Source organism: Actinia tenebrosa, unplaced genomic scaffold (assembly GCF_029948245.1).
Source record: "Actinia tenebrosa isolate PJP-AT-01 unplaced genomic scaffold, QUT_ActTen_1.0 PGA_scaffold12__29_contigs__length_12842862, whole genome shotgun sequence".
Lineage (NCBI taxonomy): Eukaryota > Metazoa > Cnidaria > Anthozoa > Actiniaria > Actiniidae > Actinia > Actinia tenebrosa.
The window spans coordinates 49,394-67,591 of NW_028292572.1; the positions used below are offsets into that span (position 1 = coordinate 49,394).

At 36.9% G+C, this 18,198-nt stretch overlaps 1 protein-coding gene across 1 annotated transcript; it reads left to right on the forward strand.

Moving 5' to 3' along the window:
* Window positions 1-509: 509 nt before the first annotated feature.
* Window positions 510-15,151, forward strand: LOC116296580 (stress-70 protein, mitochondrial). Its single transcript, XM_089028206.1, has 15 exons — window positions 510-693; window positions 790-848; window positions 2,389-2,658; window positions 3,724-3,922; window positions 4,389-4,495; window positions 6,159-6,321; window positions 6,868-6,960; window positions 7,420-7,629; window positions 10,225-10,452; window positions 11,000-11,104; window positions 12,025-12,142; window positions 12,903-12,997; window positions 13,346-13,438; window positions 14,153-14,293; window positions 14,733-15,151. Exons 1-15 carry the CDS (start codon window positions 604-606, stop codon window positions 14,829-14,831), a joined length of 2,070 nt encoding a protein of 689 aa, XP_088884332.1. The 5' UTR covers window positions 510-603; the 3' UTR covers window positions 14,832-15,151.
* Window positions 15,152-18,198: the final 3,047 nt, after the last annotated feature.

Sequence of the window (18,198 nt, forward strand, 5' to 3'; positions counted from 1 at the left end):
AAAACATTACGTCACAGCCGAGGAGGTCTATTATTTGTCTTATTCGAGATCAAAAGATATTAAAGTGCGCTACAATTTTTTTTTTTTTTTTTCGCGCTCTGTTTTTGACTTTACTACTCTCCCACTTAGGTATTTTGTCACATGTACACAACCCACAACCAGCCACCCCAGATGAGTCTGGGGGAACTCTAAGCTAAGCATTTTGAAGAAAGGAAGGCGGGTGTCATGGCAGAACTGGAGTGTTCAGGGAGAGGACGCTCCCCTTCGCTTTTTTTGGCTGGAGAAAGGGGAATGTAGAACTTCATACAATCCCCACCCCACCGACATGGATATTGACCGTTACCACAATTATGTTGCATTTAAGAATAAAATAGTGGAGAAATCAAGAAAGACCACAGCTTCTAAACAAAGGCACAGGGAACCCATACCAACATTCTCATATTTCAAATGTTGGTCTTCCTGTGGTATTCTATATATGGCTGTGTTCCCATTATCCCCCGTGGTCGTGCATTACGCAATTCTTTACCGAATTTCGTTGCAGTAACGTTGGCAGATTTGTGCAAAAGACTCTTAATTTTACCAACCTTTCCTTCACCGATAAACATGTCGTCCTTACTGAATGCAGGGAGAATCTTGCTCAAGAATACAAGTTTACACCAGGGTATACGGTTGTTTGGACCCCTTTCTCATCTGGTATGACACTTTTAACTCCCATGCTTCGGCTTGTGTTATAAGAATTTCATGATATTCAACCCGATTTTATCTGATCTAATGTTTGATTTTTTATAGAATGGACTCGTTGACTCCCTGATTGCAAAAGATTCGAAATTTTCAAGCCGTTTTTACAGGTAAGATTTTTTCTCTAGAAAAATTTTAAATTTTTGTGTGGACTTGACTGACATCGACTTTGCACGTGTTTATGCACCTTTGCACGTGGGTATTCGATCTTTTAAAATGACTCAAAAACGCATCAGACTTCAACCTGTGCTAATCAATTCAATTTAACTACGAAATTTAGCACTATTTATTTCAATTTTTTTTGTAATTATTATGTAATATGGACCAAAAGTTTAAATCGTAATTTATAAAAAGTGTTGCATAAGCTTTATCTTACTAACACCCCCTTCCCCAATTCTATATAGTAACTCGACAATATTTTTCAAGTATTTTACAAAAGTTCTGAATCATAGCATTGTGACCAAATATTCTTCTGATTTCCTTGATGAAAAAGGATTTCAATGAAATATGCTCAACAATTCAGCCAAAAAACTTAAAAATCATATTGGTCTTTACACTCAACAAAATTACTCGATTGTGATTGGACAAGAGGAGTACAATTAAATCCCAATAGACCCATTTGAATCGAGACGAACGATGAGCTTGCAATGATAGAGATATGTGTGAATAATTGTCCAAGGTGTTAAAAAAGGTCTCTATCATTGCAAGCTCACCTTTCGTCTCGCTTCAAGGCACGGCTACCTTTCAAGATGGCGCAGGGAACTGTGAAGGAGTCTATTAAGTTGCTCGATTTTGTTGAGTGTATTATGAACAAAAAGTAATACAATCTTCTCTTACAATTAAGAATTTATAAATACGTGTGATAAAGCCCTCTAATTAATTTCCAGTAAAGGCCCGTCAAATTTTGAAAAACTTTGAAAACATCACTCCTAATTATAATTCAAAATTGTACTGTATTCCAGATCATGCGATTTCCTGTACAAATTTTGTAAAATCGTACTGGAAAAGACATCAAAAGCTAATTTTTATGAATAACAAATTTTTTAAAAAACAAAAAAGAACAAAAATGACAGTCAGCAAAATGAGAGAAAAGCTATTGATCAATTTTACGTTATGTCATCAAAAAGCTACTATTTATCACTCAAAAGGGAATATTTTGTTTATATGATCAAAAGTCTTCACACAATATTTTATTTATCACCGATGCTTAGGTTTTTCATATACCACAATATAAATCACAATACAGCTGTGTTCCTTGATTACTCAGTGACGTAACCAGGGATCTTGCAGGGGGTGTGCACAGGCAATAATTTGCAGAACCAAAAAATAAATAAAAAACAGAACCAAAAAAAAAAAAGGGGGAATGATGCGTGGGTGGGTAGGTGGGTGACGAGACTTAAAAATGCTACAATATGCACATGTTACGGCCCTGACTCATTCCCTCAGGGTTAGCTTCATTTTACAGTAGCTTCAAAATATTCACAAATTCCAACCATGAAGTAAAGAATGCCAACTTCAATAATACAAACACTTTGATATTCCATGGATCTTCAATGGAACATGTGCATATTCTACACAAAATCAAAGCTTATTCCAAGCAACTAGAAACTTGAAACTGGAGTATTAATTTAAACTTGTGTGTTTTTTTAGTTCTGAAGGTGTTCGTGGTGCAGTATGTGGTATTGATCTTGGTACAACCAACTCTTGTGTTGCCGTCATGGAAGGCAAAACAGCAAAAGTATTAGAAAATTCGGAGGGAATGAGAACGACTCCCTCTGTTGTTGCTTTCACTCCTGAAGGAGAACGTCTTGTCGGTGCTCCAGCTAAAAGACAGGCCATTACAAACCCACAGAACACCTTGTATGCTACTAAACGATATATTGGACGAAGATTTGATGCTCCTGAAATCAAGAAAGATCTGTAAGTTATGAAACATTAAAAATATATTAATACCCTGACACAACCTCTGGGCTGATCAAAACCAGGGTGTGGCTAACTTCAATATACAGTTGTAGATACCTTGAAACAACATCTGGGCTGATCAAAGTAAGGGTACAGCTAACTCACAGATCGAACCCAGAAACAACCCCTGGGCTGATCAAAGTCCTGGCACAGCTAACTCATGGATCGAACCCTAAAACAACCTCTGGGTTTATCAAAGTCAGGGTATAGCTAACTCATAAATGGAACCCTAAAACAACCTCTGGGCTGATCAAAGTCATGGCACAGCTAACACACAGATCAAACCCTGAAACAACCTCTGGGCTGATCAAAGTCATGGCACAGCTAACCCACAGATCAAACCCTGAAACAACCTCTGGGCTGATCAAAGTCATGGCACAGCTAACTCACAGATCAAACCCTGAAACAACCTCTGGGCTGATCAGTGTCAGGGCATGGCTAACTCACAGATCCAACCCTGAAACAACCTCTGGGCTGATCAGTGTCACCAAATAAAAAATATTCTATGGAAATACACATTTATTGTGGCTACCGAGTCATATCCGGATCCGGTACACGTGATATAAAGGTCACGTGACATCACGTTCGGGTTTAGTATAAGTGAATATTTAAACTCGTGCTAGTCGAGTTTGCAGGACTCAATATTGTTGTTTATTATCAGTATTTCTTTATATCCATACGGATGGATTCGTACAGTCTGAAAACCGACTACTATTTCGTCTACAACTAAAAGATTACTTCTACTGCTGTAACAGGATAAACCCTTGAGTGAATAAATAGTTGAGTTTAAGACTGTACAAGATTTATTGGTACACCTAATGTGATTGGAGTCACATTTATTTAACATTTTGCTCATCACATCAAATACTCTGTGCTAAAGTTGATTATACATTTAGTCATTTAAACAATACTGTGGAACAGTACCTAAAATGAGTGTACAGTACTTAAAAATAATTTTCGTAATCAAACTATATATTACAAATTCTAAAGTAATGTATCACTTTATTTGTAAACTCTCTGCAGTAAGAATATGGCTTACAAGATAGTCAGAGCTTCCAATGGTGATGCCTGGTTTGAAGTGAATGGTCAGATGTACTCACCAAGCCAAATTGGTGCATTCGTACTGATGAAGATGAAGGAGACAGCTGAAAGTTACCTAGGGACTACAGTAACTAATGCTGTAGTTACTGTACCAGCCTACTTCAATGATTCCCAGAGACAAGTAAGAAAAATTACAATATCGGAGTTCATTCATGGTGTTACAATAAATTTCATCTATGTTTTTCCCATTTCAGATCCATCTCTTCCCCTTGCATATTATTCTCTTTTTTGACTCTTACTATGGTTTTCGATATTCTGCAAACTCAGATATTTCAACAGCTTGTTGAGATTTTTGTTTTTGCTGCAGCCAGTCAATAATATAAAAGGTACCAACTGATTATTTTTGATTGACGGCAGCGAAAAAACAAATTTCAATGTGCAGCTTGTATCTCCGAGTCCACAGAATATCGAAAACCACAGTAATATTTGAATAAATACATTGTGGTTAGAAATTCAACAATAAAAACTTGCCTTCAAAAAGGTGCCTGTATAACAAGAATTAGACAGTTTCATAAAATTTTTAACTCTTGGATAAGAATGACTATGTTCCTTTGGGTAACACAGTACTTTTTTGAATCCATTTTTAGGCCACCAAAGATGCTGGTCAAATCGCTGGTCTAAATGTTTTAAGAGTAATTAATGAACCAACGGCAGCAGCTCTGGCTTATGGAATGGACAAGACAGAAGATAAAATGTAAGTCTATTTCTAAGTAATAAACTTTACTTGATGCAAGTTCTAAACTTTTCAGTCTTTCAATTATTGGACTGTGGTCATACTCAAAACTTACAGTAGCTAGTTAAATTTTTCTTACTTACCAAATACAAAATTTTCACTAGCATTTTGCAAGTTTTCAAGCTTTAATTTTGTGCCCTGACTAGTGGACTAGTCTACTGTAAGACTAGTAAAGCTTTGCTCCAAGCTAGTGAAAATAAGGACTCACTAGCCCATAGACTAGTGGGGTTTTTGAATTAGGCCAAACAAAAAATAAATAAGTGTGTTTCCTGTTGCATGAGAAAAATAATTAGGGTCAGTAGGTCGGGTTTTTTTTACTGATACAACAGTGGAAATGAGTTTACTGGGAACACTGTGGTGCATTTGGGAATGAAAAAAATATTAGGATCGGCAAAAATCAGCAAGGAAATTATTTTTTTGTTTGGCCTTACTAATTATCTGGGCTAGTAAATTACTCTGCTACTTACTGGATTTATAGACTTAATAGTCCATTGCCTAGTATCTGAAAAAGTTAGTGTCAAGCACTGGCAGTTATTTTGGTTCACAGTAAGAAAATCTCTACAGGGCTTACAGTGATGACACTTGACTGATGACTGAACTAAAACTAAAACTGTCATCATGACAAGCAACTGACCAATCATTATTTTTTGCACTGTGTAGACTGGGTGTTTTGTTGGTTATATAGAGCAGTGTTCTTACCAGGAATTTCTTTCAGGGGGTCAAAGGGCCCATCAATCCGAAATTTAGGGGCCATTTAGAAAACTGGATGGGCCATTTCCAAAATCTTAAAACAACGAATTATGTTTATAGCCAGTAGCTCTGTTGCAAATCTACAACAATGTAAGACAGTTTTATTAGTAATGACAACACAATAAAATTTCGCTGGGCAGCCATACTTGAGCCTTCAATAAACAAGGTCAGTGAACACAGACTAATCCCAGACCTCTTGGCGAGTGAAATACAAGATGGCGGCTATGTTCGATTTGTGGCGTTTCATGTGGACTTTTACCTTGTTTATCAACAATATAATGCGACTTTTATTATTTTAAAAGTACTATAAATCTTTTAAAACTATCAGGAAGTATTCTTTGGATAATTCGTGCACCCTTGGGGGCGCATAGAGTTGACATTTGTGCGCCATTTCTGATTTTTATGCGTGAATCCCGCAATGGCGCGGCCTGGTAAGAACACTGATAGAGTAGTTTTCATTAACCCATGAAACAAGTGTGCTAATTAAAGTGTAATAGTCAGATAAACACAATAGAAAACGAAAGAATTAGAGTGAAAGACCAAACAAAAAAATTAGTGTGTTTCCTTTTGCATGAGAAAAATAATTGGGGTCAGTAGATCGAATCTTTTTACTGATACAACAGTGGAAATGAGCTTACTGGGAACCCCGTGGTGCATTTGGGAATGAAAAAATATTAGGGTTGGGAAAAATTTGCAAGAAAATCACAGTCGGTCACGAAACAGGAGAGACATTTTTTTTGGGCCTAAGGTTTACACCTGTGTTTCAGGGGTTTATGAAAACCACTCTTCCACCAAGATTATTCAGAACAATAAAACATTCTTATTACTCACTCTATAAAATATGTTTATGCCTGTTTTATCATTGCCTTGATAGTATTGCTGTGTACGATCTTGGTGGTGGAACATTTGATATCTCAATCCTTGAAATCCAGAAAGGTGTCTTTGAAGTCAAAGCAACTAATGGCGACACGTACCTTGGTGGAGAGGACTTTGATAATACCCTCCTAACATTCCTGATCTCTGAGTTCAAGAAAGAGGTAAAGATTTAAACCCAAGTTAGAAGCCTTCTAATATCTAGACCCCTTTCAGGATACAGTCGAAAACTTCTTGAATTTAATTCACTTTTTCAAGGGTGCTTGAAAATTGAATTTTTGCTTTGATCATTACTTGCATGGTTCTGAAATAGATCTGGTCAGAGAGACCAGAAAATCTGAAAGTCGGCCATGTGCAACCACCGTGTAAAACCTTGGCATAGTTAGCTGAACATACTCCTTGAAAATTCATTTTGGGTCCTTGTATACTCCTTGAATAGTCCTTGAATTTTAAGTGGTTACCTCAGCACGAACCCTGTCAAAGAGCCCATTAGGGGAGTGATAGTTGAAACTAGGTGTTATATGTGTACTGTACCTCTATCACAAGAGGGGGAAATGATTTTTGTGTGTACTTAATCAGCATTTAGAGATGGTGACAGTGCATTTCACCCACTACAGTACCTTAGAAATTTGATTGATTGATATGAACACTCAGTTATCTCTGGTGCATATTTAATTTTGCTATGATTATTTCTTTGTATTTCCTTTCAGAGTGGAGTTGACCTTTCTAAAGACAGCATGGCTCTTCAGAGGCTTAGAGAGGCTGCTGAAAAAGCTAAAATAGAGTTGTCATCCTCAGTACAGGTAATTTGGTTCTCTAAAATGGGATGATTAAAGTAAATTAAAATATAAATGTATTGTCTTTGTCTTGTGAAGGTAGCACTTAAAAACCAGTGGCTAACAAACGTGTGGTTCTTCTTCCATGATTGCATTGAACTTTAGAAGTTATTTAGATTGTAGATCTTGTGGGACAAGCAATGAAGAATATGTAATTGGATAACAGAATTTTTTTTTCTTTTTCTTTCTCTCTTTTTTTTTTTTTTTTTTTTTTTTTTTTTTTTTTTTTTTTTTGACTTTTGTTATTACCTAATTGTTGTCATTTTGGCAGTATTGATTAACAAAATATTTCTTATTCTCCTCTCTTTAATCTTTCATTGCCACCAGCATTGCCACAATGTCTTGTCAATTGACTACAAACATTCTTTGGGACACTAAAAGTAGCCCTAAATTTCACATAAATTTCTGTATATTTTCGTTCTACAGACAGATATTAACCTACCGTACATAACCATTGATGCCAGTGGACCAAAACATATGAACCTGAAGCTCACAAGAGCCAAGTTTGAGTCTCTTGTTGGTGACTTGATCAATAGGACAGTAGGACCATGTAAGAAGTGTCTACAAGATGCCGAGATCAGTAAGAGTGATATTGGAGATGTGTTGTTGGTTGGAGGAATGACCAGAATGCCAAAGGTATATATATTATATACAGTATTATTAACTTACAGTATGTGTACTCTAATTGGTCAAGAAATGTGCATTAATAGCGGAGCTCCCATGCGGGCCAAAGGCCCGCGCGAGCGGAGCACCATAGGTATAGAATATGGTAAACTATACAACTCAGTTTTCGTGGTCATCGCATGGGAACCCTGTGCGTAACGCTAAAAGTGTCGTCCGCCAGGTGTACATCGCATTTCTGATTGGTCGAGCTTTCAAATCACACGTCACTTGGAAAATGACGACTTTTTTTAACGAGCTTTTTAACTATCATTTTTTTGTGAATGTTGTAAAAACGAAACAAAAAATTATTGAAGAAATCATGGGGGAAAAAAGAATTCGCCACAGCGTGAAGAGAGAGGTTAGGACATTTTCTATTTTGTTTATTTAGTGTAGATAACGTAGCTACAACATTACCGGAAAACGAGCAACAAACTAGCATGGCGAACAAGCGAAAAAAGTACTTGTTTTGTTCTTATGGTAAGAGTATTCGTAGTTCATACATGATATAAAATAATCATTTGAAAAAGCACTTTTTGAATTCCACAATTAAACAAATCCAAAAGATTTTTGACAAAGTTTAAAGCTAAATAACATTCCTAAAATTACCGGCAAACGAGCAACAAACTAGAATGACAAACGTGCGAAAAAAGTGTAACTGTTTTGTTAAATGGTAAGAGTACTTTCATTTTGAATTTCATTCAATAATTTTATATCTTTCTACAGATAATTTATCTAAATATTGAATGAGTTTTAAAATTACACCAAATATTCAACTGTTTATTGAGCTTTTCAACCTAGTACATGATTATAAAAATGAGCTTAAATTTGTGTTGTTGAGAGATATGTTATTGTATAAAGAGCGGTACCTTGTCTTTCACTTTCAAAAGCTAAGAAAATATTAAAAAACATTTCCAAATGCCAATTTACTGACAAAGAAAATTTTATTTTGTATTTGCATTGCATTTTGCGTTATTTTCTATTTTGCCTCAGTTGTTCTTGTCAAGTATAAATGAATGTAGACTTATTAGTTTTTCCAAAACTTTTGTTGTTAACAAGATGAAAACTGGTAAAATTGAATTTTCAAAATCTAGTAAGCTTATGTTTTCAAGCTTCTCGAAAAATAGTTGACTTTTGTGGATAAAAATACGGTTCTTGTAAAAACATAAAACTTTTGATGTGAATAATTAACCAAACATCGTTATTAGTGTAAAAGAAGTAAAAGTAAGCTTATGTATTTTGCTCACCTTTTTTTACCAGTTTTCCGGAAATCTCCAAAATTTCGATTTCAATGAAAGACATCCGAGGTAAATTTCACTAAATCTGATATTGTATTGGATTATTTGTAGTTATCTTTCGTTTTATAAGTAAAATTAACCAGGACTTCAAAGCTTAAAAAATGTCGGCCATGGAAAACTTTGTCGAAGAATCTTCAAAGAAAAAACTAGCCCCTGGGGGGGCTGGTGGTGAGTTGTGTACAAAATTCATATAAGTGGGATCGGGAGAATATTCTCGCGCAAAGAAAACGATGTAGTGCATTTTGATTCGTTTTCAGTGCATGTTTTTTATTATGGGAGACATTATCTTAATATTGAATAAAAAAATCGAAAATTTTTTTCCGATTTTAATCTTATCTTCCACATTCATTCAAATTGGGCTCCCTGTGACTTGCGTATCGGGAGCTCCGCTTTTAGGCAGTGCCTAAATATACTTAATAGTTGTAACAAAGCAGATCTCACATTCATGGAGGCAGGTCAGCCTTACTTAAGAAATAAAGCATCATTATTTGTACTCCCTTTAGAAACTTACAATGCTCGGGAAATTCTGAAAGCACATAAGAAGTGTGAAGACAAGTACAAGTTATACTTTATTGTTTAGTAAGAAAAAAAATTGCAGTTCTTGCTGCTCTTTTCTTTCACTTCTTAGTAAAAAAGGCTGCATGTGCGTCGATGGCACCAGCAACATGCTTCATTCACTGATACAGCACAGTTTTCAAACAGTCAGAGTGTGCGTAGTGACACAGCTAAGTACAGGGTTTGTGCTACTCCTTAAACTCCTCAAACTCCTTGAATATAATTCACTTTTTCAAGGGCACTTGAAAAGCACTTGAATTTTACGATTTTAGGGAAACTCCTTGAAAACTCCTTGGATTTTTGCTTTGATCATTACTTGCATGGTTCTGAAATAGATCTAGTCAGAAAGAAAAGGGAAAATCTGAAAGTCGGCCATGTGCAACCACCTTGTAAAACCTTGCTGAACATACTCCTTGAAAATTCATTTTTGAGTCCTTGTATACTCCTTGAATAGTCCTTGAATTTTAAGTGGTTACCTCAGCACGAACCCTGTAAGTAATAAACAAGTATAAAGAGTTATGGATTAAGAGCTAGAGATTTGGACAAACATTTAACTAGAAAAACAAATGCGATAAAAGTTGCTGCACATTTACATGACATACTTTCATCATTTTTTTAAATATTTATTGAATTAGTGTGAATTCATATAAAGTAACAAAAGTAATGTATTCAATAAGTATCAAAAAATAGTAAACAATTGAAATATTTTTCACTTAAGGTTCAATCAACAGTTCAAGAGATTTTTGGAAGACAGCCAAGCAAAGCTGTCAACCCAGATGAAGCTGTAGCTCTAGGAGCTGCTATACAGGGGGGCGTTCTTGCTGGTGATGTGAAAGATGTGCTGTTGCTTGATGTGACCCCCCTGTCACTTGGTATTGAAACCCTTGGCGGCGTGTTCACTAAACTGATTGCAAGAAATACTACCATCCCAACAAAGAAGAGCCAGGTAGGATACCTTATTCGCTTCTTTCACATTGATAGCATCTGCAAGTTCCAATTCAAACTGTGAGTTGGTCGTGCCCAGACTTCTTTTGTTCTTACATTTTTGAGATTGAAGTGCGTTCAAGACTCTAAATTAGCCTACCTGGAATTTGACCCAAAGAAACATGTTAAAGTTGAATGTAGTTAAGGACGATTCTGTATCCAGTGGGCACCTTGGAAGAGCCTACATTTGCTAGCAGTTGATGTAATGTGTGTTCGTAAAAGTACAATGAATCACACCAAATACAATAGTTAGAACAGCAATAGAATACAATGAATTCTCTAAACACATTACATCAACTGAGTGCTATGTAGGTTCTCCTGATGGGGGCCTTACTTGCATAGCAGCCATGTTGCCTTGAATAATAGATATCCCCCCGAACCTTGGTTAAACATGACAAAAGCTATTTTTTGGTTGGCAAATTAACATTACAAAATGTTACGTCCACATATCGACTAAACTAAACTACAGGCAAAGCAAGTACTGACTATTTGTTCATATGATCTCTTAGGTGTTCTCCACTGCCGCTGATGGCCAGACTCAGGTGGAGATCAAAGTCCACCAAGGCGAGAGAGAGATGGCTGCTGACAACAAGCTACTTGGACAGTTTCAACTGGTAAAAAAGCTTTTAGAATCTTTTCAGCAGACCGGGTTAAAATTATGGAGGTCAAGCAATTTAGGGGTGAAATGCAGAAGTTAGGCCAATAAACCTCTTTACTCCAGTGGCTGCCATCTTGAATTATGGCATGCCGAGGGGGAAAGATGTAGAAAATTTATAAAGCATAAAGTGGCGGGTTAACGTTTTCAAATAATTTGAAGTCTTGATGTTTGACATATTGTTCCAACTATCAGCAAATACACGAGTTTCACATTCAATGCATACCGCTGTTTTTGAAGACTACAGACTCATTTGCACAGGCTTAGCCTCGTTTATAAGTCAGCTATTCACAGATACGAATAAACGTCCGTGGGATTTCAAAACATTGGTTTTGTTCAAGCTGTACATTCTTTACATTAAAGTTGACATTTGCAAATGCGGAGATGAGTCTTCAGTCTTAAAACACAGCGGTATTTACGGAAAGAGAAAAAGGACTATCGTTTGCTTTTCAGATGTGCTTCTTATTGAAAAACATAAAGTAATATAAAAGGACCCCCTGACAGCTGTGCAGTTTATAAATTTTCCAATCGTTGTCCAGTCGACATCCCATAATGTATTAATTTAAAACAATAGAATTCAAGATGGCCGCTGTATCAGTAAACTGAAAAGGTTTATTCCATACGGCACTCTACTTGTGCGCCGAACCTAAGTACAATAGCCCACCTCCGAATTGTGCTTCGCTTGTCACGCACAGCTAGGTTTCATTGCAAGGCTTCATGCACAATGCTCTGTGATTCGTGAAAGGAGAAATTAATACATCTAATTTCGCACGTACTGTAGCCTCACACTAAAACCTTTGTGCGTGACAAGCGAAGCATATCTCGGACACTGTGAATACTTTAGGTGAAAATGAAGTTCTTATGCTCTTTAATGTTTAGGTTGGAATCCCCCCAGCACCGAGAGGAGTTCCCCAGATTGAAGTAACGTTTGATATCGATGCCAATGGTATAGTGAATGTGTCTGCTCGTGATAAGGGGACTGGAAGAGAACAACAAAGTGAGTAAAGGAATCCTTTTTGAGTTCATAAATGACTGATACTGGAATACCATCACCTTAGATATAATGAGGACAAAAGATAAACAGTCACCTCTCGTCTTGCGGACACCCCGATATTACGGACACCACGCTATTAGAGACAAAAATACTTACAAAGAGATGACCGTAATTAATTATTGTTATTGTGGACGCTCGCTATAGAGTGTGTGCAACCATGTGACTCAAAATCCCTTGAGATATGAATAACATTGAAACAGCCGCCATGTTGGTTGATCTAACAAGCGAAGATTAAGAGGAATGCTTTGTTATCGTCAACCAAGATGGCGGCAATGACGTAACATGCACCGTTACATGAAGTAACGGTCCCGAGGGTGTCCGCTGTAACGAGAGTTGACTGTAGTCGCCATGTTGGTTGACGTGACAAAAGAAACCAAGACCAAATCTTTTTTTCAAAACAACCAACTTGCGTCCATAATGCACTAGTCAATAGCTTATACTGAGATATGCTTCGCTTGTCACGCACAAAGATTTCAATGTGAGGCTTTATGCATAATTCTCAGTGATTCGTAAAAGAAGAAATTAAATTTTGCTCGTAGCGTCGTACTGAAGCGAAGCATATCTCGGTAGTGGGCTATTCAAGTTGGGTGGGTGGGGTGGTAGTTAGTTGGTTGATAAATGAATGCATAAAACCAACATTGCTAACATTTATTTCTCCACGTACAAAACAGAAAATGACGTTTATTATTTTTATTAATTTCAGTTGTGATCCAGTCATCTGGAGGTCTGAGCAAGGATGCCATTGAAAACATGATCAAAGAAGCCGAGAAACATGCCGAGAGTGACAGACAAAAGAAGGTATTGCGCTACATTTATTGTTGCCTTATTTGGAAAAAAGCAGGAACGCAATCCTCGCTATCTTTGCTCTGAAGAGACTAGGTATGGGTCCTATGATTGGCTAAATCTTCTGATAACGCTTCCGCTTCAATATTGGATGCGAAGCAAACATGAAAATAGAAAAAATATACCAAGAATTCCATCGAGAAAGTGTTGTTTGTTTGTTTTTTTATTGTTTTGTTTAGTTTATTCATTCATTTATTGCTTTAAACATGGCCATCATGTTCGATAGAAACTCAAGCAAAAGTTAATTAAGTCTTCAGTCTTCAAAACTGTATTTGCACTTAATATTCATGGCTTGTTGTCTAGGAAACCACAGAGGCTGTCAATCATGCAGAATCGATGATTCACGACACAGAAACCAAGATGGAAGAGTTCAAAGACCAACTACCATCAGAAGAGGTATGTGGGGGAAAAAACATCACTTGTCATTTCTCGATAGCAGCGTCACCTGACATTGTTCGATTGTTTTCTGTTATGTGAATTAACTTTTTGTCCGTTTGTTTTCCTTTATGTCGCGTTTAATGCGCACTCGTCTTATTTCGCGACCTCGTTTGTTAGTTCATTTGTTGTTTTTTTCGTTCTTATGTTTATTCTTTCGATCGTTCGTTTATTTGTTCGTTAGTTGGTTCGTTTGTTCGCTCATGCGTTCGTTCAATCGCTATTCCGTTCGTTGGTTCGTTTGTTCTTTGATTTTTTCTTTTGTTCGTTCGTTTCTTCGTTCGTTTGTTGGTTTGTTCATTTATTCGCCTTAATTGTTTGGTCTTTACATTTGTTTTTTTGTTGTTTTTTTAAAACATCCTTTTTCTAAGAGGGTAGCACTTAATAGCCAGTGGCTAACAAACCTGTGGCCCTCGTTCCGTGATCGAATTGGAATATTGGAGCTCATTTTTTTGGAGGGAGAAAAACCGGAGAACCCGGAAAACCCTCGAAGCACAGGAGAGAACCAACAAACAACTTTACTCAACTTATAATACCTATTCCGGCGGAATTCGAATTCGGGTTGCATTAATGAGAGGCGAGCGCTCTCACCTCTACGCCACCCATGCATCCCTGAAAGCGAAATAAGAACAGAGCATTCACTAGGAGTTACTCATTTGTTTGGTTTCTCTTCAGACTGACAAACTTAAGGAAGAAATCACCAAGGTACGTGAAGTCTTGGCCAACAAAGACAACGAGACTGCAGAGACCATCAGACAGGCTTACAGTGAACTACAACAGAAATCTCTTAAACTATTCGAGATGGCTTACAAAAAGGTGAGTGTATCTTTTCATGTCCATTTGTAAATCACACCTTAGTGTCCTTCCCTTGTTTATCCAAGCTAAAGCAAAGGTGATGGAGTTTCCTTGACACGGCATCACATTCGAGTAGAGTTGAGTTTGATTATTATTATTTTTATATTATTATTATCATCATCATCATCATCATTATTATTATTATTATGTTTATGAATACAGAATATTGCGGGCATGAATAGTCTAAGCAAATATCTGCATGACTGGTTTTACAAAGATGTATACAAATTTAACAATTGTACAGACGTTTCACAATCTCACAGTTCTGTGAAATAAACCATTTCTGACCCATTTTATTATTATTATTATTATTATTATTATTATTATTATTATTATTCGGTTCTCCTCCCTCCATTAAACCACTATGTTCTTTTACTTATTCAATATATTCCCTCCCCAGATGGCGTCAGAGAGAGAATCCACCGGCTCCACCGACTCCACCGACACCAGCTCAGAAACAACCGATTCAACCGACGGTAAAAAGAAGGACGAAAGTTAAAATAAAACATCAAGCATAGAAAGACTTTCAAAATCCACTTCGATGTTATTATAATGAGCTTGCTCTGGTTCAGGATAAGAACGTTTTTTAAAGATTCTAACGAGCCAATGTAAAATCAATGTAGCCTGTATTAGTGTAATAATGTTATGGTGATATTAGTACTATATTGGTTCATGCAGTAAGGGTTAATTTATCCTTCATAATGTTATTTTTACACTGGTTACTTTTTCCACTTCACGACGAAGGAATTTGTGGGTCCAGGTTTACATTTACAGTGCAACCACAAGCTGAAGAATCTAGAAATAAAATGATTATCCATGCTTTTTGTGCTTGGTGCATATACACCAGTTTCGCATTCGACTGCATACCGCTGTTTTTGAAGACCACAGACTCATTTGCACAGATTTAGCCTCGTTTATAAGTCAGCTATTCGCAGATAGAATTAAAAGTCTGTTGGATTTCAAAACATTGGTATTGCTCGAGTTGTACATCCTTTATATTACAGTTGACTCTCGCAAATGATTTGCGCTTAAGCTGGGCTAACAAGTTTCGAACTGCTCCTGGAATTCTTGGAAAACTTCTGAATTTTCTTCCGTGGCCCTGGAAAACGACTTGAAATTTCGGGTCTTTCTTGGTGTTGCAAGATATAAACTTATTTCAATATAGTTAGTCACCTGAAAAGCTACAAAGCTGAGACCAGCAAGGATTATGGGTAGATACATTTCTACATGTTTTAACCGCTTGATCACTGTTGATAAACTTGAGAACTTCTACCAGTTACAAGTTAACCTCCTCTGAGTATCCTCAACTGCTGCAGTTTGTGTCAAAAGCTTCACTTGTTGGATATAAAGCATTTCCCCTGATTCTCAGCGATCACAGCTTTCTAGGTTTTTGGTGACTAACTTTATTGAAATAAGTATATCGTATTCTGGGTTAGGGTTATTGTATTGCAGGGTAATGTTTAGCTCCAGACTCATTATTCTCGGCTATTGTTTTCTTGTCTTTATGGCTGAGGTGCCCTGCAACACTAAGAAAGAGCCGAAATTTATATTGGGTAAACTCTTAGACAAATGAAGTTGAAAATAAAAGCGTTTTCTCTGCCAACACTTAGGAAGGCGCTTGTTCTAAGGGAAACCTGTTTTATTATTTTAGTTATTTATATTCCTGGATTTTTGTTAGCTCCTATTAGCACGAAACCTGAGCGAAGCCGGTGCGAATTAGCCTTAAAGTCATAAAACACACGGTATTTGTCGAAAGGGGTTATTGCAAGTGTAAACCAGGGATTGGGCGGAACCAAAATTTGCAGAATGTTCGTTGTCACGCTGTATCAATCAAAACTCAGTTCTAACTCGATTTTCTGGTCAGGATTAAAACTTTTGAAATCGCACCAATTTAATTTTAAAAAAACATTGAAAGTAGGCACACCATTTAAAGAGCAATGTTTGTGATTTAATTTGCAATTGGCCAATAGACTCCTTGCATGTGACGTCAAAGCAGTTAAATTTGGAGGACAAAACAAGAATTTTAATCTCCCGAGAATTAGAAACCCATTGTTATGTCTTCCAAATTGAACTGCATTCCGACGTGCTGCAAGGGGTCTATTCTCTACACATTGTATTGACCCAAATGCCCCGACTTGGAGCAATCGTTTGAAGACAACAGAGTGTAGCTGTGATAAATTCCACAATTATTCCAAACCCCTTTTGTTCAGTCACGTGCTGGGGGGGGGGGAATTATGTGAATCAACTAGGAAATCCTTTAATACTTATGAGCCGCTCTTTGCATCTACTGGATATTTTAAGTGAATTTTTTCTAAAATATTTTCACATTAACAAATCGAAGTCAGTTTTCTATGGGTCTGTACTGTAATCGAACATGAAATGACGTCAAAAATGAACCAAACTCAAGTTGAACCACAAGCGCAGCGAAACACGAAACACTGCTTGACGACCAAATCTTCAGCTGCCTGATCGGAACCAAAATTACCAGAGTATTGTGTGCAGTTACAAAAAAATGTCCCGCATTAAGCAGATCTGATTAAACCGATATGAAGCGGTACATAATTTCTGAAGGCTTCACAGTAAAAACATGGAAATGTCTGCCCTAGTTTCCAAAATTATTTCAAACTATTTACAAATTGTTCGTGCTGGGATGTCTGAGTACGCTACAAGGGCATAATCTGTTATAACTATATACAATGAGCTGGTAAGCCTTTCAGAAAATAGCGATAAGAAGATCCGGGCAGAAGTCCTTCATTACCGTGCAAATTTAGTTGGCCAGCCAATCACAAGCAAGAACAACTATCTGATATTTTTTTTAGATGCAGGAAGCCGTTGTATCTTCAATTTTCCCGAATCAGAAAATTTATAAAAACGAATACAAGAAACAAAATTTATATTTCCACATCCGGTTGCCGGGATTAACGTATAAACAATAATTAGGGTCGCTTTTTTCGACAGTCTTTCTGTCAAACACGAAATATTGCATGACCAAGTTTTCAGTTGCCTAGTAATCAGAACCAAAATTACCAGAGTATTTACAAGCAACATCCTAAGTACAACATTGCGCTCTACAGCTGAGGCAACGACAATTGGTACCATTACTCGAGTCAGTTTTCTGAATTCTCTCTCCAATAATTTGCTAAAAGGTACAAAATGTTCACAAACAACCCGACTAACTCTTCCTCAATCGTCCTCTTAAACGATTCCAGCTGTAATTCATCGACTGGTTTGTGTAGTCCTACACAAACTTGTCCAGGAAAAGCGGTTCATGTGGCTTACATATCAGTGATCTGTGTTGTAGGAGTGATTGGTAATATTTTTGATTATATCCACATATTAAAGGAATCAGGATGCTTTGCGGCCAACCTGATTATTGGAATCAGAAATCAGGAATTGTACAAGAGTTATTTTAGATTCCTGTTTCAGAAATCAGAAAACTGACTTTTCGGCACTGCCTAGGTGTATTGCATGGGCGAAAATACAAGTTCCAAGTAGAGAATGCAGGATTTTGGATTTCCGTTTTCCGAATCAGAAATCGCATTTCTGTTTTCTAAAATCACGAATCAGAAATCACAATCTCACTGACATACGACAAAACACCACGTGTAGGGGAGGGATGACCACTCGAAAATGCTCTTACTTCCGGTAACATTATCTGCGCTCTATCACGGCACCAATACCCCCACCCCCAAGTCCAATAGTTGTCGCTGTTGTCGTTGAACGTTGAACTTCCGCTAAGACAAACATTAAACCGTGATTCTCCCCAGACATATATTGGAATATATGTCACGTGATTACCAACCACGTGAAAAAGATATACTTTTTGTTAGGATAACTCTCTTTTAAATATCTTTCCACGTCCCGTA

What these genes read in the sequence shown, in the direction of transcription:
- LOC116296580 (XM_089028206.1), top strand. Translation starts at nt 604, where the DNA reads ATGTCGTCCTTACTGAATGCAGGGAGAATCTTGCTCAAGAATACAAGT. An exon ending in TTTTCAAGCCGTTTTTACAG is followed by an intron (nt 849 to 2,388) that starts GTAAGATTTTTT and finishes GTGTTTTTTTAG; the next exon opens with TTCTGAAGGTGTTCGTGGTG. An exon ending in CCTGAAATCAAGAAAGATCT is followed by an intron (nt 2,659 to 3,723) that starts GTAAGTTATGAA and finishes AACTCTCTGCAG; the next exon opens with TAAGAATATGGCTTACAAGA.